Source organism: Neurospora crassa, linkage group IV, assembly GCF_000182925.2.
Source record: "Neurospora crassa OR74A linkage group IV, whole genome shotgun sequence".
Taxonomy (NCBI): domain Eukaryota; kingdom Fungi; phylum Ascomycota; class Sordariomycetes; order Sordariales; family Sordariaceae; genus Neurospora; species Neurospora crassa.
Genome location: NC_026504.1, coordinates 2,696,603 through 2,718,521, shown reverse-complemented (window position 1 = coordinate 2,718,521; position 21,919 = coordinate 2,696,603). Strand labels below are relative to the sequence as shown.

Here is a 21,919-nt window from a genome sequence, read left to right as displayed (position 1 = left end):
TCGCTTTATGCCGGCGGGCTTTGAATTAAGGATTGTTTTGGGAGGTATTATTGCGATGGATTTGATTGATTATTAGTATTGTAATTACTTTGTACGTTGAAATGGCTTCAAATTGATATAGAAATTATTGTAAAATAATAAATTTTAACGAAGTTATACAATACAGAAGTGCGGTGTGTGTGTGTGTGCACGCACACACACCTCTTGCCAAGACTGCACAGGCGATTGAGTGTGGGAACGCCGTTAACGGAGGCTCGTCTTCTCCACTTGTCGACGACAAGGCGTGGTGTGGGCCGTCCTAAGAAGTATATTATATCAAAACAGTCACCAATTCACGACAAAGAATTCCCAAGAAACCTTTTAGTCATCCGGGTTCTTCCACGGCGAGTTCGAATCCGTTCATGGCATCTTCTGTTTGGAGTATGGGCTGGGGAGCTTGGCTCAGCTTGGTTACCTAGACTTGGCATATTGAGTTGTGAAGCTGATCTCCTTGAGATAACCTTCACTGATGTGGTTGGTCAATTGGTCATCACCATCATCATCATCATCAAGGCCCTACCTAGCAGCCATTCACAACCCCATGGGCAACAAGAGAGAACGTGGATTCGATCTTCGCACTAGGCTACTCACCACAAGCACCCTCTAGCCGAGGAACCTCCATTCCCGCCTTGTGCCCCGCATGCCCGCAAAAAGGTCCCTTTCCGCAACCAGACCGTCGTGACCCATACTTCGGTTGGGTATCCGGGTCCACTGAAAAGGTTGTCTATGGTAGTCTTTCCAAGTACGTAGCGTTGCTTGTCATCGGCTCCTTCGGTCGAAAGTCGGTCATAAGTTGTCGAATACAGTTTTGACTTTCCAGACGTCTGGGGTGATAAACGAAGCTCAAAATAACCGAATCTCCAACCCTTTGGGAGTGTCGTATGCAGTCAGCAATCATTCCCCTTCCCGTGAACACCAATTAAGTCGTGTCTGAAGTTACGTAGAAGTAAGCAGAGTGAATCTCCCATTACGCGCGAGACATGTCTCAGCTTGCATTTGCGAGTGTCCATCTACCGGTGAACTGCAAGGGGGCGGCTCGTTACAGTACACAGGGCACAAGTACGACGGACCGGACAGGACAGGACAGACAGGAGGGGACAACTTCTTGCATGGTACAGTGTAATGCATACAGTATATGCAAGTTGTGAAACAGAAGAGTCATCGGCGAATTTTCAAGCTAAGAAATTAGGGTAACAGTGACTTCAGTAGTGGAAACGCAAAAGTGTGAAAAGGTAGGTAGGTAGGACCTCGAACAGGGGCAGAATGACTCGGAGCTGAGGGAGACTAGAAAGAACTAGTAGTCGGCCGTTTCCACTTAGATCTATATCTCCTTCCAAATCCGTTTATGAGAATACTGTAGACGACAGACGAACGTTCGACTCATCCCAACTTGAGAACTTGACATTGTGTCATCCATCGCCTATTTGACACTACCTCTAGAGTCAAGCTTACAGCAGGAGAAAGACGCCCCTACGCCCTTCCCCTCGTCATGACATGATAGCCCTGGCCTAAATCACAGCTTCATTACAAAGCAAGTATTCTTAACAACACATATCGCCATTGTCAACTCTCCAGCGGATGGCGCTAGATAACTCAATACGAGCGTGTGATCTTTCTCCGTACCAATAGCTGGTTGATTAGTTGGCCAGTTGTTTACTGATCAAGCCTTCTTCCCTTGTGGGCAACATGAAGATCGCACGCCCTTCGACCCCAGCAAATCCCCCCAAAAAAACTATTGACAAGTCGCTTAACACAGCCCAGCCCGAGCCGGTATGCATGTAGGGTACTCGCTGGCCACGCGTCACAGACCCCGTTGAGACCCAAGTGGATGGATGGGTCACTACCTACCGAGGCTACGTGCTAACCACACTGATAGGTACCTTGGCCACTCAGCATGGGATTTAGACTATGTTATTACCTAAAGTTAACGTTCAAAAGATTCAATGTCAGGGATTCCTTTCCCGATTATTAATGCAGCTTTTGCTTTCGAGCATCGGGTTTCCGGCTCACAGCATCCTGTATGGGGTCTTGAACTCGGTTGTGAAAACAGCCCAGTTGCTTTCAACAGTGAAGCAACGTCTACCCTAGAATCACGTAGCACATGGCCCGAGGCTCATACCTGACGAAAGAGTCATACCATGATGCTCTGGCACCATGGTTGCTTGTAGCGCGGAGTTACACTCTTTTCTCGGTGCTTATGCCTGTCTTTAGGGGCTGACGACATTGCTTGACCAAGCAGTACTTGGCTTGGAGCGTAGATGTGTGCTTGGTGACTGTGATCGTTTCCACTGTAACTGGGGCCATGACCTTGTAGGTTCGTCAGCACCGAGTTGAGGTTGTGATAATGTCTATTACCATTACCATTACCAGAGGTAATCACGAAGCCTTTGACCCTGCGAGCTTCGTGTAGTCCAACATGTCCGATAAGTCTTTCCCAGCCGTTGATAACCGTTCACAAGCACGCCATACCCACATATTTCTATAGACAATGGTGGACAGTTCTCGAAACATCTAACCCGTAACGACAACCCGCTGACTAAACCCTACCAAAAGTAACAAACCCTTGATGGTCTATTCCAAACGCCCTCAATCATGCCACGAGATATACAGCATAATTCCAGCTCCCACCGCAATAGCCGCGAACTGCACCAGTGTCTTCTTCAACTCCTTGGCCTTATCTTTGCCCGTCTCCAACAACTCCGGAATGACCGCCACCGTGCCCACATACAGGAACGTACCTGCCGTGAACGGCAAAAGCATGTCGCCCCAGGTTAAGCTGGTTCCCCAAATACCCTCCTTCATGCCCATTGCCGCCTCGCTGGGGCCGCTGCTACCACCGAATTCCTGCACGGCGATACCAATAAGAGTGCCGAGCATGGCGCCGATGGCCGTGACGAACTGGGCGCCCATGGCCTGGCGCTTGGAAAAGCCGGACTGGACGAGCAGGGCAAAGTCGCCGACCTCGTGGGGAATCTCGTGGAAGAAGACGGCCACGGTGGTGGTGGCGCCGATAGTGGGAGAGGCGTAAAAGGAGGCGGACATGGCGAGGCCGTCGGTGATATTGTGGGTGAAGTCGGCGCTGTCAGGTATGCGGTTAGCTTCCTCATGATCTTTGACGTGTGTTGTGGAAAGGGGTGTCGTGGTGCATACATCAAGTTCAAATAGCCGCCCAGCTTCGCAGAGGGGTTAACTTCTTTCTTGTCATCCTCCTCTTGAGCGTCCACATCCTTCTTCTTCAGCTCGTTCTTCTCACCCTTCCTGTTCTTCGCATCGCCCTTCTTGGCCACGTCAACACCAGTCGCCGCGCCGTGCTCATGCGAGTGACCACCATGGGAATGTCCATGAGAATGATCATGCCCTCCTTCCCCGCCCGTGGCGATCCTCAAGCCCTTATCCATAGCCACAAAAGTCATGAATCCAACCAGAATTGCAAGGCCCAGCAGCAAGTTCCTGTTTGGTTCTACTAGCACAAACTTTGCGCTCTCGTGGCTATCCTCGCCAATGAAGATCTCGGGAAGCAGATGGAACAGGGTATCGCCCAGCAGGCCGCCCACGGCAAAGGCAACCATGACGGACAGCGAAGACGGGTCGATGTTGGTGGGGCACAGCGCCAGCAGAAAGTTGGGCGGGCCCGAGATGTACAGGGTCGCGAGGATGGCGTTGACGGCGGGGGAGCCGGGGAAGAGGATGGCGAAGAGGCGCTCAGTGGCGGAGGAGGACTGGTGCGCGTGCGCGATGACCTTTTCGGCGGAGAGGGCTTGGACTACTGGGCAATCCTATGTTTGAAGAAGCGCGCCACGGGTTAGCGGTTGGGTCATCGACGACATCATGACCTAGAGGCAGATGAGTGGGGGGAGGGCGGAGAAGGTGAACGAACCTGCAACAACCCATCCAGCTCCTCCAAGCTCATGTCCGAAGGACTCGCTTTCCTTTCCATCCCGTACGTCTCGTGCGTACCCCGCGCGTAAACCTGGAGAACAGCAATGGACGCCAAGGCGAAGAGCATCATCAGGCACTTGGCCCGCGATATGCCCACCGCCATGATGGATGGAGGGGATTGCAGGTGAGAATTGAAGCGCGCTCAGGAATACCGCCAATTGGAACCGAGAAAAGCAGAACACGACAACTTCCTTCCAAAGCCGACTACACCAGAGATGGATAAAAAGGTAGTCGGAGGAAGAAAGAGGAAAAGAAAAGGGGGATGGAGAAAAGAAGGAGGAGAGGATGGGCTTCAGTAAGACATCATATACATAATGCTGACAGGTATGGTAGACAGCTGGAGCTCCAAGGGAGAGAGTGGGGATCAAGCTGAGCTGTTCATCTCTTATTGTTTCCTCGTCCGGCCGGCGGCGGCGCCAACAGCGAGGACGGGGCACAGTCAAAACAGTGCGTGTACTCGGTTACATAAAGAGGGGGGCCCGGCCGGGGGTCGATGAAAAACCCAACACCTCACGGCCGGGCCGGATAAATCGACTGTGTGCCCAGATATTTCGGCGGTGTGGGGGCCGCCTGGCCAATAATACACCCATATTCCCGCCCGCCAAATTTCCACCAAAATGACATATGTGCAACATCTACACACGATTTACACAGACGAGGCTTTCTGAGATGCTAATTTACGTGAATATACTAAAATCGTAGAATTCATATTTATACTAGTATAATTACAAATCTACTAGTATTGATACTGCTAGCTCGACTAGGAGAACCAGTATAGCTATTGAAACTACTGTTGGCCAAATAGTAGCAGCTAGTATAGATTCAAATATAGCTATAAGGGGGGGGGCATTCCTTAATATAAGGGTACTACTATAGGCTGGCGGTATTACTATTATTAATACCCATAGTATACTAGTAACGGCGGCGGTTATTATTAATTCGTAAGCTCCCGTAGCCGTACCTCCAACTATACCTCTCTTTACCGTAACTCTCTCAATTCCTAGAATTATACTTTTAATTTCTCTATTTCCAGCCTCGCACTTTCGGCTACCGCCTTAGCCTCTTACTCTCTCTAACTCGCCAATATTATTTTAATTATCCTCTTCTTCTTAGGAGGAGGCTATATTGAAGCTTTAGGGGGGGTATTATAAGATAGATTATATTTAACGCTATCCGAGGAGGGGAGGGGAGGGAGAGCGGGCATAGCGGGTATAGGTTAAGTACTATTGCGAGCCTTTTAGCGGTTAATAATAATTAGGAGAGGATTTCTCTCCTTATATAGTACTAGCTATTCTATAGGCAAAGGTTATAAAATATACGGTTAATACACTAAATAAATAATATTTAATAGGATAATATTTACTATATTTAGTTTAAATAATTAGTATTTATTAATTATACTTTAAGGTATAGTACTATTCAACCGTACAATATTAAATATCTCGTACTAGTAGGGTAAATTATATTGCTTCGTAAAGTAAGTAGAATATTTTATTTTTAACCCCTCTAAATTAAATTATAACTGTTTAAAGTTATTATTAGTTAATTAAATTTACCGTTAGAGTAATTCAAAGTAAGTAAAGCTAGTAATAAACTTTAAATCCGCTAAAGTAGTATACCTAAATTTCGCTACGTCTTTTAAGATCTAATACGTATATTTAATTATAAAGTTCTCTTTTAACCGTTTGAGGGTTTTAGTAATAGCGCCTAGTAATTAGTTAAAATTAATACAACGATTTTTAAATAGTATTTTTAAAACGCCGTAGGCACCTTTAGTGCGGGAGGTTACTCGTATACTAAAATTGCAGTATAATTTAATAGCGAAATAGGTAAATTTATACTTCAATAGGAGGTAAACGTAGAGAAGGTAGTTAGTTATAGTTATAAAAAGAGGGATTAGTAATTTTATAGATAATAATAGATAAGTATAATAATTATACTTTTTTATTTAAGGAACTCCCTCAATAATACCCGCTAATACTAATAGAATCCCTCTTTTATATTAGAATATACTACTACCTTTTATACGGCTAAGATCCTATTTGTATTATCGATCTATTTACAATTTGAATTATAAGGGGTACAACTATTAATAGGCTAAATAAAGGGATTTTTAATCCCTAATTCAAAATAGTAATTCCAATTATCCCTATTCAATAATTAGGTAACTATTTAGCGAATAGTAAAATCTTCGTTAACGGGGTTAATATTTATATAATTATAATAATCCTCACGGAAATAACTCCTATTACTACTACAGTTACCCAACGCTATACCTTCAAAATTACCCTCCTATTTCTTTTTAATATTAAAGGCAACGTTCTTTATTACGTACTAGAGATAAATTTGGTATTGGGTTATAGAAAAGATTACCTAGTAAGCTCTTTTATACGCTTTATTATAGTTAGTAATAATAATTAGAGGCTAGGGGATATTATACTTTAAAAGTATAATATCAATTTACTAAAATACCTACGTAAAATATACCTCCTTCTCGCTACTTAATAAATAATAACCGATATTGAAAATCGTATATATAATTATTATCCTATATATTTAAAGTAGAGGTATATTAAATTTATTAACTTTATACGTACAATCCAAATTTATAACCTCGGGATTTTTCCTTAATTACTCAATATACTATAAATAAATCTAAAAGATTTTCTTAATTAGCCCAAACTCCTCACCGTTATAATAATAGACCTTATAATAAATCCCTTCTATTAATTATAACTAATCGAAAAATTATTAGGTTAGTATAAGGGCGCCTATTTATTTCGTTCTATTAGCTACTAGTATATTGAGTACGTTGCGTTGTGTAATAGTAATATTAAGGAATTCGTTACGGATAGTAGACGTAATATCTAACGAGGAAGTTTTTAATTATTTAATTAACCGAAGGATATTAGCAATTACCTCCTTTATATAATATTAATAATAGTTAACAGCGAGATAATTGGTGTTATTGGGGTTGAGGGGATAGCTATAGTCTTCCTTTATAAGGGTAAACTATTATATTCTAATTTTAGTATTAAATATTAATTTTCCCTACTATTCGTAGTTTCTTTTTATATTCGCTACTAATAGTCTTTGGAGCGGGGTATCCTCCTTACGCTTCTTACTATATTTCTTCACTATAATATACTTAATATTGTATTAATTAGCGAATTGAATTATACCTTCTCGTTGGTAGTTACTAGTACAGTATTTAAAAATACTAAATCCGAACTATTTAGCGATATTACTAATCTTTTTAACAGCAGTATTGATATTAGTCTATTAACGAAAGGAAAGTTTAATAAGAGTGGGCTCGCTTTTAGTAATATTATCCTCCTTATTAATCGTTTTATCCTAATCCTCCGAATAAGAATTCGATAATAATAAATTTAAGGAATTTAAGGGGGAGTAGCGGCGGCGGAAGACAGGGATTATTGGAGCTAGAGCTAGAGATAGCTTTTCGTTTTTGATAAGCTCGTTAATATTAAGAAATTTGTAGTTATTGTCGCGTAGTTTAGTTTTGATCTATTTAATTGAGGGAGTTGGATTGGGGGTGTGTACGGGCGTGAGTATAGGGGAGGAGGCGGTTAGATTGATAATTTTAGGTATTTCTATAGCGTACGGTTAGTAACCTCGATTACGGTTAAAACCTCTCAATACTATACTTACTGATTATGATAGTAAATAATGACGGCGATGGCGATGTACTCAATTGCTTTAATTGTTACTGCTGAGGTATAGAGATGTTATACGATGTTGCTCGCTAGCAAATTTGGCGGGCGCTGACATGGTTTGCCATTGGCCAGCCCGGTCCCACACCGCCGAAATATCTGGGCACACAGTCGATTTATCCGGCCCGCTCACGGCGCGGGCGACAAGACACGACCCCGCAAAATCACTTGCCTCATGCCTGTCCTTCTCGTCTGAATGCTACGCAACCCCGTTTTTAGGGCTGATAACAACCGACACAGGTCCACTGTGGGTTACATAGCGCTGACGCAAGCGCTGAGTGCCCTGTCGAGTGTCGTGTGCCACACTGGCTGCCGTGGGGTCCGGGTTGAAGCGGGAATTTCCCGAGCGACAGCCAGATCCTTTGGTTCTCTAGTACCTCATAGTAGATAGAGGTAGGTAGTACTGTTACCTACCTGATACTAACTCAACTCTAGGTCTTTGAACACAGCCCGAGTACCTCCAAGGTATTGGCACTTTAACATCAAGGCCCGCTGAAGCTCGCGGCCAGCAAAGCTCTCAATGGTGGGGCATCACGAGAACAAAGCAACAAAGCAACACCATGGCCGACATGATCAGCATTCGAGATGGGGTACGGTACCTAGGCGATCTAGATAAACCTTGAAAGATAAGCATAAGGTATCTAAACTGCCCCTGGGTCGTTCTGTACTAACCAAAAATACTCCAAAAGCCTGTGTCTTACACCTTCATTAGACCCCGAGCAGCAGCTTTATAGACTTAAAGACCTGCTGTTTCCTCCCCCTCATCTACCACGTGAACAAAGGACTCCCAAGGAGAAACTTCTATAGCAAAGTGCAGATCACGGACCAAAAAGAGCCATCGCCAACATCACAACAGCAATCGCATCCCCCATCGACCCCTTGATGGAGCTTGCCTTTCCACTACTCGCAGCTGTGCTAGTACCTGATGGCAAGCTAGCCACAGTCATCGTACCGTTTGAAGCAAGACTGGAAACGGGGGCGAGAAATGTGGTGGCGCTTGACACCGTCGAGATCTCCGATTGTGACAAAGTAATGCTAACTCCAGAAGCGAGACTGATCGAAGAAGAAGTGGTTCTAGCAAGTGTCAGTACACTTGCAGAACTTGATCTTTTCATCAGTCATGTCACTTACTGGCTCAGCTTGCTACTGTTACAAGAGAGGTCAAAGAGAGGAGTCGTCGTCAATGTGCTACCAATCAGACCAAAACTGGGATTTGGTGTCGCCGGGGCAGAGTCTTGCATCGTGTACCACCAAACATTGGTGCTGCCGAACAGAGGACAGCCAACCTGGTCCCAGTAATATTTGGCATTGGCAATGCTAGGGACGGCTTGGCCCATGGTTTTGCCGCTAAGAGGGAAGCCCGTTTCCGTAATCCACACCGGCTTGCCTTGGGATGCAGCCTTGGTGGCGCTCAGAGCGTCATCAAAAAGGGACTTGCTATGGCCGATGTCGTTCTGCTGCGTTTTCTGGAAATAAGGGTAGCCATCGAAGCCGAGAAAATCCGAAGCATCCACCACCACTTGGTTGGAGCTGTTGACCCAGGCCGTCCAGGTATCAACGTGGCCTACCGGGACACCATCGAGAGCTGTGTGGGCAATAATGTCACGGACTTGCTTGATATAATGGGCAATCGTGAGAGGTGCGGCTCCGGGGTTCTCCTTATTCTCAATGCCGGTAGGTGAGATGCGATACAGATCCTCGCTGCCCACCGAAATGCCAGCCACTAATCTGCCAAGGGCAGTTCCGTACTGCTGAATGGCAGAGCTGAGGGCTTGAAGCTCGTTGGTGAATGCAGCATCACCAGCAGAAGCCCATAGACCAAGAAGCAGCGATGTTCGGGTAGCAATTGCAGCTGGGATAGCCGAGATGGGAGCATTCACTGTACCCCCTTGCTATTGAACGAGTTTCATGGTCAGGGTTTTAGGCCAGGTACGCAAGGAATGAGGTGAGGAAGGGTGGGGAGCTGAACTAACAATCATTGTGTATAGTCGTGCACTGGTGAAGCCTCCAGCAGGAGCACCGACGAGACCTTGGGCTGTTCGAAACTCGGCTTCAAAGTCAGGCTGTTGCTTGGCAGCGCCATTGGTGAACGAAGAACCATAGTTGAAGCCCTGGTAGGCGCCCATGGCCGTTGACAGGGTGGCAGCCAAAGCTACGAGTTGCGAGAGTTGATACATTGTGGCGGGTTATGGCTGTAATTTTGCTGTCAACTTTCAAAAAGGAGGTGTCGATGTTGAGGCTGAGTCGACAAAAGCGAGGCTCAAAGTTGAAGGAACGAGTCCAAGAATCACCAAAAAAAGAGTCGGGGTGGTGGACCAAAAGTTTGAAAGAAGAGAGATGGTCTGGGACGAGGACAAACGGGCTTTATGTACTAGCTTGGGACGTGTCACCGAAGAAGAGGACGCAGAAAGATTAACGTAAGTCTTGAGCAGGAACGATGCCTGATGACGGTTGATAAATGCCGGTTCAGGGAACACAGCGTATTGTGTTGAGTACACCGCGGCAATCGGGAGGTCTCACAGGTAGGTAAGGTCTTGTAACGTGAGTCTAGGATATTGATAGGTGCTGACTTGAAAAGAATAGGAAGTCGAATAAGGACGGGATAGCAAACACGATGCTGTTGATGCTTGTAAGGGAAAAAGATCATGATGTTGGTGGTATGGGATATCAACAAACTCCGATTATGTACCATGAATCCTCTTTGAATGGAGAGCAAGAGCAAAGGAAAGCATAATGATACTTGATGGTCTCATTGTTGCAAGGGTAAGGGTTCCCATCATCTCTTACGCTCCTTCGCTTGCAGTCAAAAGTCTTTTTTCATGCCATGGTAAGTATCGACCCCATCCAAACCAGGTATAATGGAAGGCAAGCGGTTTCCACAACATCAGAACACGAGGCTACCTACCTACCTCTAAGGAAGGAAGTTGAATGGAGTCAATTTCAACTTCTTGGTATGTTGTGCTACGATGGAAACACTTGCTCTTGGATGATCACTCAGTGGCCATCAAGCCGCTGCCCATGTTCGACCAAGGCTCAAGTCCAAAGCACGGAACAATTGCAGTCATCATGATGCTAGTTTTGCACCTAGAGGTTCGAACGGGGAAGGGCATGAGTGATGTGGCGGGTCAAGTTTTCTCATTTAACCACTTGTGGCTTGTTTCCTTGACAAAACCTTGTCGAGAATCAACGACCGGGTTATTCCTGTTATCAATGATGGTCCTACTATAGCAGAGTGGAAGTTGCAACATGATAACGATATGAGATGGGAGGAGGAAGAAGGGTCGGGCATGTATTTTGTGCCATTTGACCCACCCACACCGAACACAACCCGGTTAGGCCCGAAGCTTATCTACCTTTCAGTTCGCGTTTCCGGGCCTTCCCGGCAATGAAGCCGTTCATCACATCCTCAACCTCAGTTCCACCCACGCTCTGATATGGATGTTATATCCGCCAAATCTCCGGATGCGACTCGACGGCCAGGCACCGACTTAGTAGCCACTCACAGCACAGTCAGCCGCATCATGGAAATGCACGCCATTGTCAAACTTTTGCTTTCAAGGTCTGGCTCAAAAAGAGAGTCGGTGCCAACAACAATGCCATGTCCAGCGATCGCTCAGCTTGTCTATAGTACACAGTGAGCAAGACTTGATCTCAACACCATGGATTGGGCTTTTCGTTACTGGGCCCCGTTAGGCATCCCAGGTCGCGAGATATACCATGATCAGTTTCACGCGCCAATTGACCTCTCTATTCAGAGGCAAGTTCATACCTACTTCTCTCACAGACAACACATGTATCATCCGCTAATAACATGGTTAGAAGTCCGGACGCTGGCTGGATCCTCGAGGCCTCGCGTATCGCCAAGTCGGGCGTCATCCAGGTTTGTCTTGTTGCCTTCGTCCTTGGTTGGACAGCAATAGAGACCACCTGCCGCTACAGTTCCTACTTCAACATCCCAGAAACCACCAAGGCCGTCCGATTCAGTCTGCCTTATGAGCTTCTTTCTCAACTCTTACGTGGGGCTGCCTTCACCTTCACCCTTATCAGCGGGTACCACTACTATCAGTACTGGTACGATGCCCTTCCTGTCGGCCTGGCCTTTCTCCTGGGTCTTGCCCGTTTGCTAGCCACGGCAAAATGGCAGCGCGTGAGCTTGCATCAAATCAACTTCCTCCTCTTCACCTCCCTGGTTACCTTGGCTACAGCCTATCTCCTCCCCTCCCTCAGGATGAGGTCGGACGAGGAGGTTGAAAAGGCGGAGATTGGGGCTATCGGAAGTTTAGCATTCGCATCGCTCATTGCGCTCATGACTCCGAGAGAATGGGGACCTCCGCCTGCCACCGAAAAAATGGCCGTGTATAAACACATCTCCGAGGCACAGCCTACTCCTGAAGAAACAAGTAGTTGGTTCGTCCGCTACTTCAGCTTTGGCTGGCTGACTCCGCTGATCTGGAAAGGTTGGCGCACCCAAGTCGATATGGATGACATTCCAGGACTTCCTTGGTATGACGAACCCTCTCTCCTTCTTGACAGAATTCTCAAGGTTCGGGAGAGATACAAAACAACCATGTGGACAGTTCTCTCCTTCCAGCGCAGCGAAATTGTTGCCATGACTTTGTGGGTCGGCACCTCATTCGCCATCGAACTTGTCGCCCCTTTTGCCATGTACCAGATCCTAAACTACATATCGTCCCCTCATGACGCTGTGCTACATCCCATCATTTGGCTGGCACTGCTCTTTGTGGGTCTTATGGGAAAGTCCATCACCATGCAGCAGTACGTCTTCACGTCAACCAGACTTGTCGTCCGCCTCAAGTCAGCCATGACCCAAGAGTTGTACCATAGGGCCTTATTGAGTATGGAACTTGAAGATGATGTTATCAATGACATCGCCTCAAGAGGTGCCAAAGAGCAAAGAACGCAAACCACGTCGGCAGGAAGATTGGCCAATCTGATGGCAAGTGACGTTGATGCCGTGTTCAAGGCTCGAGATGCCATCATTGGCCTTGTCGGGGTGCCCGTAGGCATTATTGTCAGCATCATCGGCCTTTATAAGATGGTCGGATGGACGAGTCTGGTTGGTCTCGCCTTCTTGGTGCTCTCAATGTCCGTCCCAGTCTGGATTTCCCGTCTGATGGGCAAGACGCAGCGCAAGGTCAAGTTGGCACAGGACTCACGCATATCTCTCATCTCCGAGTACCTCGAGGCCATCAAGGCCATCAAGTACTTCTCCTGGGAGATTGCTATCATTAAACGCATCCAGGAAGCGCGGGAGAAGGAGCAAAAGGAACTTTGGCACATTTGCCTATGGTACGCTCTTCTCATGCAGTGTGGCGAGCTAATCCCCGTCGTCACCTTACTGCTCATCTTCAGCCTGTACATAGGGGTGGTCAAGCAGCCCCTCACTGCTCCTATCGCCTTCACCACTCTGTCCGTGGTTATGACCCTGCGGCGGAATATGGGATATGTGACCCAGATGTCACGAAACCTTACTGACGCACATGTCTCGATTGAGCGTTTGGACAAGTTCTACTCAAATACAACACCGCTAACCCAGTTTCCAGAAGGTCCCTTGCAAATCGAAAAAGCAACTTTCCGGCGAAGCAAGAGGGCACCTTTTTTGCTAAAAGATATCTCCATCAACTTTGTAGAAGGCGGCCTTAACATAATCAAAGGTCAGAGCGGGAGTGGAAAGACGAGCCTGTTGTTGTCAATTTTGGGAGAGACCACCCTCGAACAAGGAATGGTGGCCAGGCCCAGCGACGTCGCTTTTGCCTCCCAGACACCATGGCTTCAGAGCGAGACAATACGCGACAACATCCTATTCCACGCTCCTTTTGAGCAGGTCAGATATGACAGGGTTATTGAGGCATGCTGCTTGGGCTTGGACTTTGAAGAGCTTCCGAAAGGAGACTTGACTGAGGTTGGGGAGAATGGCACCGCCCTTTCCGGTGGGCAAAAATCGAGAGTGGCAGTTGCTCGAGCTATCTATTCCAAGGCCCCATTACTGCTGCTGGATGACATCTTCTCTGCCCTTGACGCCAAGACGGCTGCGTCTCTGTGGAAGCATTCCTTCTGCAGTGATATGCTCAAGGGTAGGACCATCGTTCTGGTAACTCAAATGCCTTGGTTAGCTTCCCAAGCCGATCTCGCAATCACAATGAAAGCCGGAACAGTCAAGAACATTGAAAGGAACGTTGGTGTTGTCCGCACACCTGTGGAACTGGAGTACGGAACCACCAACAATGAGGACTCTCAAGAGAGCACGACCACCCTGAAGATCCCACTTGTACCAGGCGGAAACCGGGAAGGCTCTCTTAAGAAGATGAAAGACGAAATATCCAATGAGATGAGTGCCAGTGGAACATCGGGACGGTTTACTTGTAAGACTCATGCCTTGACCCCTTCCTTTTTTTTTTTTTTTTTTTTTTTTTTTTTTTTTTTTTTTTTTTTTTTTTTTTTTTTTTTTTTTTTCCCAATTATATATGTCTTCCTCCTGCGCCGTGATCAAAGCTGACAACTCTCCATGCGTATAGTTCTCAGGTACATGCTTCACTTTGGTGGCCCTGGGTATGTTATTCTAGCCCTCGCCAGTAACGTCATTGCCAATGCTGTTCTTCTTGGAACGACCTGGTGGCTCTCAGTTTGGGTCAATGCCTACAACAAGAAAGAGGCTGTGAATGTTGCCTTTTACATCACCATCTACGCTGCGTTCAACCTGGGTCAGGCCTTACTAAGCGGAATCAGCTCTCTGATCTTCAACCGAGGTGCATGGCTGGCCGCACGCAAGTTACACAGGGGACTCATAGAGGGAGTGTTGAATGTCTCCCTGGGCTGGTGGAAGAACGTACCAGTGGGTCGGGTTGTTAATCGGTTCAGCCGAGATGTTGGATCATTGTGAGTATTTGACTTTTGCTTGACTTTTCTACGCCCCAGATGCTTGCTGGCATTTTATATTTCGAAACCCAAGGCTAATCAATCATTTTCAAAACCAACAGGGACAGTCAACTAAGCTCAGCCGTCCAATATTTCATCGACGCTGGCATGGCCATTCTCTTTCGTCTTGGTGCCGTCAGCTCCATCATGCCTATCTTCATGCTCCCTGCCCTTTGCACGGTCGGAATAGGTATCATTTGCGGCGAGATGTACACCCGAACAGCTGTCGTCCTCAAGCGGCTGGTCTCGTCCAGTCAGAGCCCCGTCTTCTCCCAGTTTAGTGGCAGCATGTCTGGTCTAGCGGTGATCCGTGCCAGACGAAACATGCCCGAGATGTTCCGTGATCAGTTGGCGGACCGGTTAAGGTCTTTCTCGCGGTTTCAGGAAACTTCGTTCAACCTGAATCGGTGGGTCGGTGTTCGGGTCGACTTTGTCGCGGCGCTGGTCACTGTCTCTGCTGGTGCGATTGCAGTGTGGAAGGTCGGTGTTGTGGAGGCTGGATTGGTGGGCTTTTCGCTGAGCAATGCGACGGGCCTTAATTCGCAGATTTTGTACTTTGTGAGGTTTATGAATGATATGGAGGTTGAGCTGCAGAGTGTAAGTTTTTTTGTTGCTGCCTTCTACCTTGGTCACAAGCATCTTGATGGGCCTGAGCTAATCCCATGACAGTTCCATCGCGTTGAGGAATACGTCAAACTTCCTGTCGAAGACGAAAAACACGACTTGCGTCAACCCAATACCGATAGCGAAGGCCATGAAGACTCTTCTTTGCTTGAAGTTCCTGAGGATTGGCCAAGGACAGGCGAGATCGAGTTCCGTAACGTTACGGTCAGATATGACCCTGACGGCCCTGACATCCTAAAGGACATCAGTCTTAAATTCAAGGCTGGACAACGGATTGCCGTTGTTGGACGTACAGGTTCAGGAAAGAGCACAGTAAGGCGCCATCTCTACACTTACAATCTCCTGAGGAAAAAAAAAACAGCTAGGCTAACGTGTTTCATCCAATTCTCTAGCTCGTCCTCTCCCTCCTCTGCTTCACCCACATCGTCTCCGGGCAGATCCTCTACGATGGCGTAGACATCACGAGAATTTCACGCAAGAGACTTCGGCAGGCGTTGACCATCATTCCCCAAGAAGCTACTCTTTTCAACGGCACCATCAGAACGAACCTCGACCCATCCGGCACCGTGCCCGTTCAGATATTGGAGAAGGCGCTCAAGTCCTGCACCGGCATTGCGTCCTTTGACTTCGGCGAGAGCAGCAGTGACAACAGTATCAATGGGGCTGAGACAGTTGACAGCAACGACTCGATGGTACCAACCGAACGCACCCCCCTTCTCTCTTCTTCCCCTTCCTCCTCCTCATCCACAAATGGCTCTGGCTCCGGTTCCATCTCTGACCGGGGCGCTCTCTCCCTCGACACCCGTGTCCTAGCCAAAGGCGAGAACTTCTCGCATGGCCAGCGCCAAGTCCTCTCTCTATGCCGGGCCCTAGTCCGCAAGTCCAAGCTGATGCTGCTAGACGAGGCGACGGCAAGCATGGACTACGAGACTGACAGGGGGATCCAAGTGGCGCTGCGACAGGAACTTGACGCCGGGGAGGAGAAAACAAGGACGCTAGTGACAATCGCGCATCGGTTGAGGACGATCATTGATTATGACATGGTTGTGGTGATGGGCGGAGGGAGAGTGATGGAGGTTGGTTCGCCAGGGGAGTTGTATAAGGATAAGGGTGTGTTTTGGGAGATGGTCAGGTTTAGTGGAGAGGGAGAGGACTTGGAGGGGGTGTTAAAGGAGATGGCGGTAGAGGTATGAGGGCGCTTTTTACACCTCTACCCCTTGAGGAGGTTGGCCAGTACCTGTCTAGCTGTTTTTCCATAGTCTGCTCCGCAAATTTTTATTTTCAAGAGCGTACATGTTTCGGTCTAAGTTCGTCGTGGGCGTAAAAGTGTCTGCAGAGCCGCGGCGATTTGACAGGGTGCGAGTCTGACGAGCCCCCATGAAAGAGTGGGGTATGGCGCGAGTACCATAGTGTGCAATCTAGTGCTGGTTTGTTTGTTAATTTGGTACCTGTAGAGCTAGATTCTCACTCCTAGTATACTAGACGAAATATCTTCTAAATTCTCCTAAACCTCTCAAAGAATGAATGAATGGCTAGATATGGGTGTGAAAGGTATTAACAAGATCCAATATAGTTTGCTTTATTTTGGGAAAAATCATATATTCACCGCATGAAAACGCTTAGGGAAGTTGCCCCATACCTAGTCTCGAGCTAACAATCAAATCGGTATTGGACTGCATACGCTACACATATAGGCTCTTGATCGGCCTTATGGCCCGCGGGAACAGGAATAGGGGCCGGAAAAGGTGGACTTTCTGGAGATGTGGATTCGTGGACGCCTACTCACTGTCTTATTTTGGGCTTGGCTCGGTCCAAAGGGAAGACGATCATCGGGTTGCTGAAGATAGAATCAGATGAGAGGGATCGAAGTTTTCAAAAGTCGACCTCCGAACATTTGATTGTTATGGGAAAGTGGGATTTCCCAGAGTGCGATTCAGTTGTACAGCGCTCGCACCCCCTGGATCGGCAGGTTCTAGACCGACCTACAAGTGACCAAGCACTGTTTTTGATTACGTAAAGTCTTGGAAGCACAACACAGCAATCATATCATCACAAGGCCCTGCCTGTTTGGGGTCGATAATGTATGTTTGCTCGTTATCATCTATCGCGATATCTATACCATGCTTGTACAGTAGGAATCCGGGCCTCCGACCTCAATCAGATGCCAGCACCTCCCAGACCCCGCCGACTGCTGCGGAATTCGAGGGCATGTAAGGCAGCTGGCAGACTGAAGACGGACAAGGAGATTTGCGCAATCCGGCTGACATATTCTCAGGTGATTTTTGCCATAAACGCCGGATCAAATGCCAGGAGAATCTGCTAGACCCGAGTCGCTGTCAAAACTGTGTCGAATTCGACATCTCATGCACCTATCTCCGGCCCTTGAGGCGTGGCCGAGGCTCTCCAAAGAACGCGGCAGGACCAGGTGATCGTTCAGATGCTGGCCAAAATATCGCCAGCAACGCTCGACGGGTTCATCCTGAAGAGCTTGGTGCGCTTCCATCGACTACGCAGCCACCCCAGGTCGGCGATGACCAGCCTCTAGACTTGGCCGACGCAAGCAGTTCCGCTGCAAGTGAGCGTCGGAGTGAGCCTCTGAGCCCAGCATGGCAAGGCTTTGCCCGAACTTCCACCTCAGCCATCAAGAAGCTGCTTTCTGTCTACCACAAGACCGTTTACCCGATGTGAGTCCCATCCTCCCTTGTCTGACGTCACTTTGCAAGAAAAAGCAAAAAAAAATTAAATTAAAAAAAAAATTAAAGAACATTTGAATACCTTTTCTGATATGCGCAAGTCTAGTTTTCCCTATTTTGACCCCGTCAGGCTCGAGCAGAGGCTTGAAATGCTGGAACACTGTCGCAGCCGTGCATTCTTCTGTTCTGTGATGGCGGCTTGTGCGCTTGCTTCAGCTCGAGTGAGGGACGGTGCGCCAAGTGGTGGCCAGGATGTGGTGGGAATAATACCAGCACAAATGTTCTTTGCCGCCGCAGAAGAAGCACTTCCCAAAGACCTTCTTCAATCTCAGGACTTTGACTACCTTAGAGGCATTGCGCTGTTGGCGCTCGCAAGCCTCCAAGACGCCAGGATCGGCGCAATGCAGATGTACATCGGCCACTATTTCACCATGCTTGCCATCAACCAGTGGCACGACGAATCCAACTGGCCGACTGGATTACATCCCACGGAGAGGGAAGAGCGTCGTAGATTGGTATGTGTCACTGCGCCGCGGAGCGCTTCCTGATTGCTTCACTCTCTGTCGTATTCTCTGTACTGACCGATGTAGTATTGGTCGTTCTACACGCTCGATATCTACTCGTCCATCGTCTGGGATGGCTGCATCCATTTTCAAGAAAGCCATGCGAAAGTCGAGTATCCTACTGGCAGGAACTGTAACGAAGCTGAAAGCGCGCCTTTGGAGAGAGCACATTGGATAGTCGGGTGGAACTTTACCACGGATCTATACCGTATCTTGGAGCATAACTTGAGCAGGTTGCGAACTCGGTCGTCAAGATTCCACTTGGTGGCAGGGGAATCTGTATCGACCCCAACCCTCAACGTGTCCAGCCAGGATCGCGTCAACGAGCTGTACTTGGCCTTGCCGCCCATTTTCAAGCAGCTCCAACCGGCTACTGGCGATCCAGCCCAAGATGTCTATGGATTTCAAGCCGCCAACATCCAAGCGACCATGGCTCTCCTGAAGATGATCTCCCTTTCGCTTGAGTCTGACCCTGATGCGGAAAGGAAGTGCTCCGTCGTAAGTGACATATTGGCGACTTTCCACCAAGTACCCAAACCACACCTGAGAGCAATTAGCGCGCCTTTGATATACCACATTGGCGGGATCGGCACCATTCTGGGGTCGGTCATGGAAGGACCGCTATCAGAAAGCTCATGCTGCGTCGTACGGGACCTGCTCCTCTCCATGGCCGTGCTGCTGGAAAGTTTGGAAGCGTGCCTTCACCGAAGTGGCGGGGCTGGACAGAGGCTTCGAAGTCTTGTTGCGCGCATTGAAGAGTACATAGTCTCCCGAGGTGGTGGGCGAGCCATCCAAGCACAACAGGCCGCGGATATCCCTGCTTCCGCTTTTCGAGAGGGCACATCGAACAACAACAAGAGTAGCAGTTGGGACGGGGCGGCACTCCCAGACTTATCGGGCCAATTCCAACTTCCTGACGAGCTGCTGCAAGACTGGACTTGGCCGTTTGCCATGTCAAACAGTTATTTGTCTTTCTGAGCATGTTCATTGAAACGGCTTCCGGCAACAGGTGTGTAGTGGGCGTCAAGGGGGAGGGGGGATGCAAAGATGTCTGACAACTAGAAGATTTTTCTTATTTTTTTTTGTTTCCTATTAACATTTACCACTTATTATTAAACACTTTACCATCCACGTAGTTCACCATCTCCTTCACGTGATCCAGCTTTGCCCGTCCCGCACCGAACAACATGCCTTTCGTCATCACCGTCCGGTAGTTCTCTCCCGGGTTCACTTTGCCAAGGACATAGGGCCGGCGCGTCTCAACCCTGTCTGGGACGGGGATGCTTCGTCCAACAATAGCCTCCATACCCTGCCACGCGAACGTGACCGCCTCCTTAGCACCACCCGGAATACCGGCAGCGTCCAGCATGAACATCTTGACCTGCGGGAACTGCTCCTTCATGTAGTCGGTAATGTTAGGGTTGTATGCGCCACCGCCGCACATGAAGACCTCGTCAACTGGGCGGTCCTTGGGCGCATAGCGGCGCCAGTGATCCACGATGGCTTGGGAAGTGATTCTGGTGACGGTAGCAACAACGTCATCCGCCGACATACCCAGCTCGGCACCCTCCTTGATCAGGTCGTCGGCCAGAGTATCGCGGAAGACCTCACGGCCGGTTGTCTTGGGCGGGTCCCAGCTGAAGTAGGGTATCCTCTCCATGAATCGGTCAACCATGTCCTGGTTGATCTTTCCCCTCTTGCCCATTTCGCCGTCTCTGTCGTACTCCTGCTCTCCGTTGGTGTAATGGCGAACCACAGCGTCGATCAGGGCATTGCCCGGGCCCGTGTCGAAGTCGTAGGCGTGCTCTGGGCCCTCTGGGGGGATGAAGCATACGTTGGCGATTCCACCAATGTTCTGGCACGCCCGCAGCTTGCCAGGGTGATGAAGCAGCAGGGCGTCGAAGAAGGCAATCAACGGCGCTCCCTGCCTGCCGGCGGCCTGGTCGGAGACACGGAAGTCGGTCACGGTGGTGACTCCTGTCCGCGAGGCCATGAAGGTACCCTCGGCCATGGTCAGAGCAGACCTGGGGATGCCCTCGTCCGGCATGCTGGCCAGCCAGATCGTCTGACCGTGGGAGCCGATGGCATCGAGACTCTTGATGTCCACGTCGTTCTCCTGGCAGAACTGAATGGCGGCAGCGGCAAAGGTCTCGCCAAGGTGGACGTTGACCTCTGAGAGTTCGGAAGCAGATGTCCGATCGTGCTTGATAATGGACAGAACACGCTTCTTCAAGTCCAGATCCATGGGAGCCTCTCCGTACTTGAGAAGGGAGAAGTGCATGGGTGAGTCTGGTGTTTCTTGCCTGAAGTGGCACAAGGCACAATCAATACCATCCTGATATCACCATTAGTTTTCCATGGTCGATAAGACATCTAGTGAGTTTCAGTGTAGGTAGTCATCACTCACCATCGATGTGCCGCTGTTCATTCCCAATACGACGAGATCAAGCGGTTGCGAGCTTGAAGGGCTGCCTCCATTGACGGCAGCATGGCCGTTGACTCCATTTGTTGCCATTGTTGATGCTATTGTTGATGATAATGATGATGATGTTCAACAAGTGATAATGTCAAAGTCGACCGAAGAGCAGCGAGTTCTATTTCAATTCTCTAGGGAGGCAAGTAGGAGCATGAGTTCACCGTCAGGTCAGCTGTCCAGCATGATTCGCTAGGCCGCGTATCCGGACAGCCAGAGCATATGGCCATCTCAGCCTTCCTTTTAACCGGCCACTTACACCCCATATCCCTTGGCCGAGCCGGGGCCCCATTCGCGAGGTTCGCCAAGATCCTTGGTTTCGGGTCATCGACATCACACACTTTGCTAGTCATGGTGGACTGGTCGAGCGGTTAAGCGGTGAAGAGCACTGCCGGGGCACGCTTAAACGGCTACACGGTGTGACGGTTAAGCGGGTATGGGGTCTTGGCAACCTCTCACGACTCAAGTCGACAAAGAGCGGAAAAAGATCACCAGACACTCTTCATCCACACCTCCACAAAGTGGCTTCTCCCCAGTTTCTGGGGATGGCCGGAATCTTGGAAAATGCGGGGACTCCACCGGGGAAGCGTGAGACGTTGATCTGGGGAACTAGGATCATGCAACCTAACCGGGCCCTTCCATCCTGCCGGGTTCTTGGGTGTTCGCCTCCTTCGGCATTCAGAATGTTAGTACGGGGAATGCCAAAAGTGGCGATAGCTTTGCTTTTCTCACAAAAAAATGGTTTACCTTGCTAGACTTTGCCTACGTCCAACCCCCTCAATATCGTAAGGTGGCGGTACCGCGCTAACTTGGAAGTTGTGTGTATGTATGTGCCGGCAGAGGTGTGATGTTGACACTCGACTGCGTGAATCGTAACGTAGGTAGGGTATCCTAAGTAAGCAATTTTCTTGCGAGTTTCAT

At 48.6% G+C, this 21,919-nt stretch overlaps 5 protein-coding genes and 1 non-coding gene across 7 annotated transcripts; 2 read left to right on the top strand and 4 right to left on the bottom strand.

The window, feature by feature from the left end:
* Positions 1-595: 595 nt before the first annotated feature.
* Positions 596-1,286, bottom strand: NCU14095. The gene is made up of 2 exons (XR_897907.1): positions 1,034-1,286; positions 596-969 (listed from the first exon to the last, which is right to left on the bottom strand). It is a non-coding gene; the product is annotated as a ncrg158 (non-coding RNA).
* A 947-nt stretch (positions 1,287-2,233) lies between these two features.
* NCU06380 (zinc transporter YKE4) lies at positions 2,234-4,413 on the bottom strand. The gene is made up of 3 exons (XM_957125.3): positions 3,917-4,413; positions 3,190-3,815; positions 2,234-3,118 (listed from the first exon to the last, which is right to left on the bottom strand). Exons 1-3 carry the CDS (start codon positions 4,079-4,081, stop codon positions 2,626-2,628), a joined length of 1,284 nt encoding a protein of 427 aa, XP_962218.2. The 5' UTR covers positions 4,082-4,413; the 3' UTR covers positions 2,234-2,625.
* A 3,909-nt stretch (positions 4,414-8,322) lies between these two features.
* NCU06381 (GPI-anchored cell wall beta-1,3-endoglucanase EglC) lies at positions 8,323-10,298 on the bottom strand. The gene is made up of 3 exons (XM_957126.2): positions 9,683-10,298; positions 8,841-9,601; positions 8,323-8,783 (listed from the first exon to the last, which is right to left on the bottom strand). Exons 1-3 carry the CDS (start codon positions 9,884-9,886, stop codon positions 8,528-8,530), a joined length of 1,221 nt encoding a protein of 406 aa, XP_962219.1. The 5' UTR covers positions 9,887-10,298; the 3' UTR covers positions 8,323-8,527.
* A 654-nt stretch (positions 10,299-10,952) lies between these two features.
* NCU06382 (ABC transporter) lies at positions 10,953-16,787 on the top strand. Its single transcript, XM_957127.3, has 6 exons — positions 10,953-11,466; positions 11,529-14,092; positions 14,246-14,606; positions 14,708-15,242; positions 15,315-15,581; positions 15,662-16,787. The coding sequence occupies exons 1-6, from the start codon at positions 11,369-11,371 to the stop codon at positions 16,460-16,462; spliced, it is 4,626 nt and encodes a 1,541-aa protein (XP_962220.3). The 5' UTR covers positions 10,953-11,368; the 3' UTR covers positions 16,463-16,787.
* Positions 16,788-17,371: 584 nt separating this feature from the next.
* Positions 17,372-20,160, top strand: NCU16793. 2 transcript variants are annotated; one of them, XM_011396093.1, is made up of 4 exons: positions 17,372-17,479; positions 17,545-17,953; positions 18,069-18,477; positions 18,553-20,160. In XM_011396093.1, exons 1-4 carry the CDS (start codon positions 17,431-17,433, stop codon positions 19,501-19,503), a joined length of 1,818 nt encoding a protein of 605 aa, XP_011394395.1. In that variant the 5' UTR covers positions 17,372-17,430; the 3' UTR covers positions 19,504-20,160. The 2 variants fall into 2 exon arrangements, with proteins under 2 accessions (XP_011394395.1, XP_011394396.1); XM_011396094.1 differs by lacking the exon at positions 17,372-17,479 and having other exon boundaries at positions 17,504-17,953.
* NCU06383 (UPF0075 domain-containing protein) lies at positions 19,575-21,331 on the bottom strand. Its single transcript, XM_957128.2, has 2 exons — positions 20,933-21,331; positions 19,575-20,860 (listed from the first exon to the last, which is right to left on the bottom strand). The coding sequence occupies exons 1-2, from the start codon at positions 21,038-21,040 to the stop codon at positions 19,625-19,627; spliced, it is 1,344 nt and encodes a 447-aa protein (XP_962221.1). The 5' UTR covers positions 21,041-21,331; the 3' UTR covers positions 19,575-19,624.
* Between the last annotated feature and the right edge of the window lie 588 nt (positions 21,332-21,919).

Excerpts from the sequence above, each read along its gene's own strand:
- NCU06382 (XM_957127.3), top strand. The coding sequence starts at position 11,369 with ATGGATTGGGCTTTTCGTTACTGGGCCCCGTTAGGCATCCCAGGTCGC. Across the intron at positions 11,467-11,528 it reads ATTGACCTCTCTATTCAGAG|AAGTCCGGACGCTGGCTGGA; the intron begins GCAAGTTCATAC and ends TAACATGGTTAG. Across the intron at positions 15,243-15,314 it reads TGGAGGTTGAGCTGCAGAGT|TTCCATCGCGTTGAGGAATA; the intron begins GTAAGTTTTTTT and ends ATCCCATGACAG.
- NCU16793 (XM_011396093.1), top strand. The coding sequence starts at position 17,431 with ATGCCAGCACCTCCCAGACCCCGCCGACTGCTGCGGAATTCGAGGGCA. Across the intron at positions 17,954-18,068 it reads CACAAGACCGTTTACCCGAT|TTTTCCCTATTTTGACCCCG; the intron begins GTGAGTCCCATC and ends GCGCAAGTCTAG. Across the intron at positions 18,478-18,552 it reads GGGAAGAGCGTCGTAGATTG|TATTGGTCGTTCTACACGCT; the intron begins GTATGTGTCACT and ends TGACCGATGTAG.
- NCU06381 (XM_957126.2), bottom strand. The coding sequence starts at position 9,886 with ATGTATCAACTCTCGCAACTCGTAGCTTTGGCTGCCACCCTGTCAACG. Across the intron at positions 9,602-9,682 it reads CACGACTATACACAATGATT|CAAGGGGGTACAGTGAATGC; the intron begins GTTAGTTCAGCT and ends CTCGTTCAATAG. Across the intron at positions 8,784-8,840 it reads AACAGTAGCAAGCTGAGCCA|AACCACTTCTTCTTCGATCA; the intron begins GTAAGTGACATG and ends GACACTTGCTAG.
- NCU06380 (XM_957125.3), bottom strand. The coding sequence starts at position 4,081 with ATGGCGGTGGGCATATCGCGGGCCAAGTGCCTGATGATGCTCTTCGCC. Across the intron at positions 3,816-3,916 it reads AGCTGGATGGGTTGTTGCAG|GATTGCCCAGTAGTCCAAGC; the intron begins GTTCGTTCACCT and ends CTTCAAACATAG. Across the intron at positions 3,119-3,189 it reads GGCGGCTATTTGAACTTGAT|CGCCGACTTCACCCACAATA; the intron begins GTATGCACCACG and ends CATACCTGACAG.
- NCU06383 (XM_957128.2), bottom strand. The coding sequence starts at position 21,040 with ATGGCAACAAATGGAGTCAACGGCCATGCTGCCGTCAATGGAGGCAGC. Across the intron at positions 20,861-20,932 it reads TGAACAGCGGCACATCGATG|GATGGTATTGATTGTGCCTT; the intron begins GTGAGTGATGAC and ends TGGTGATATCAG.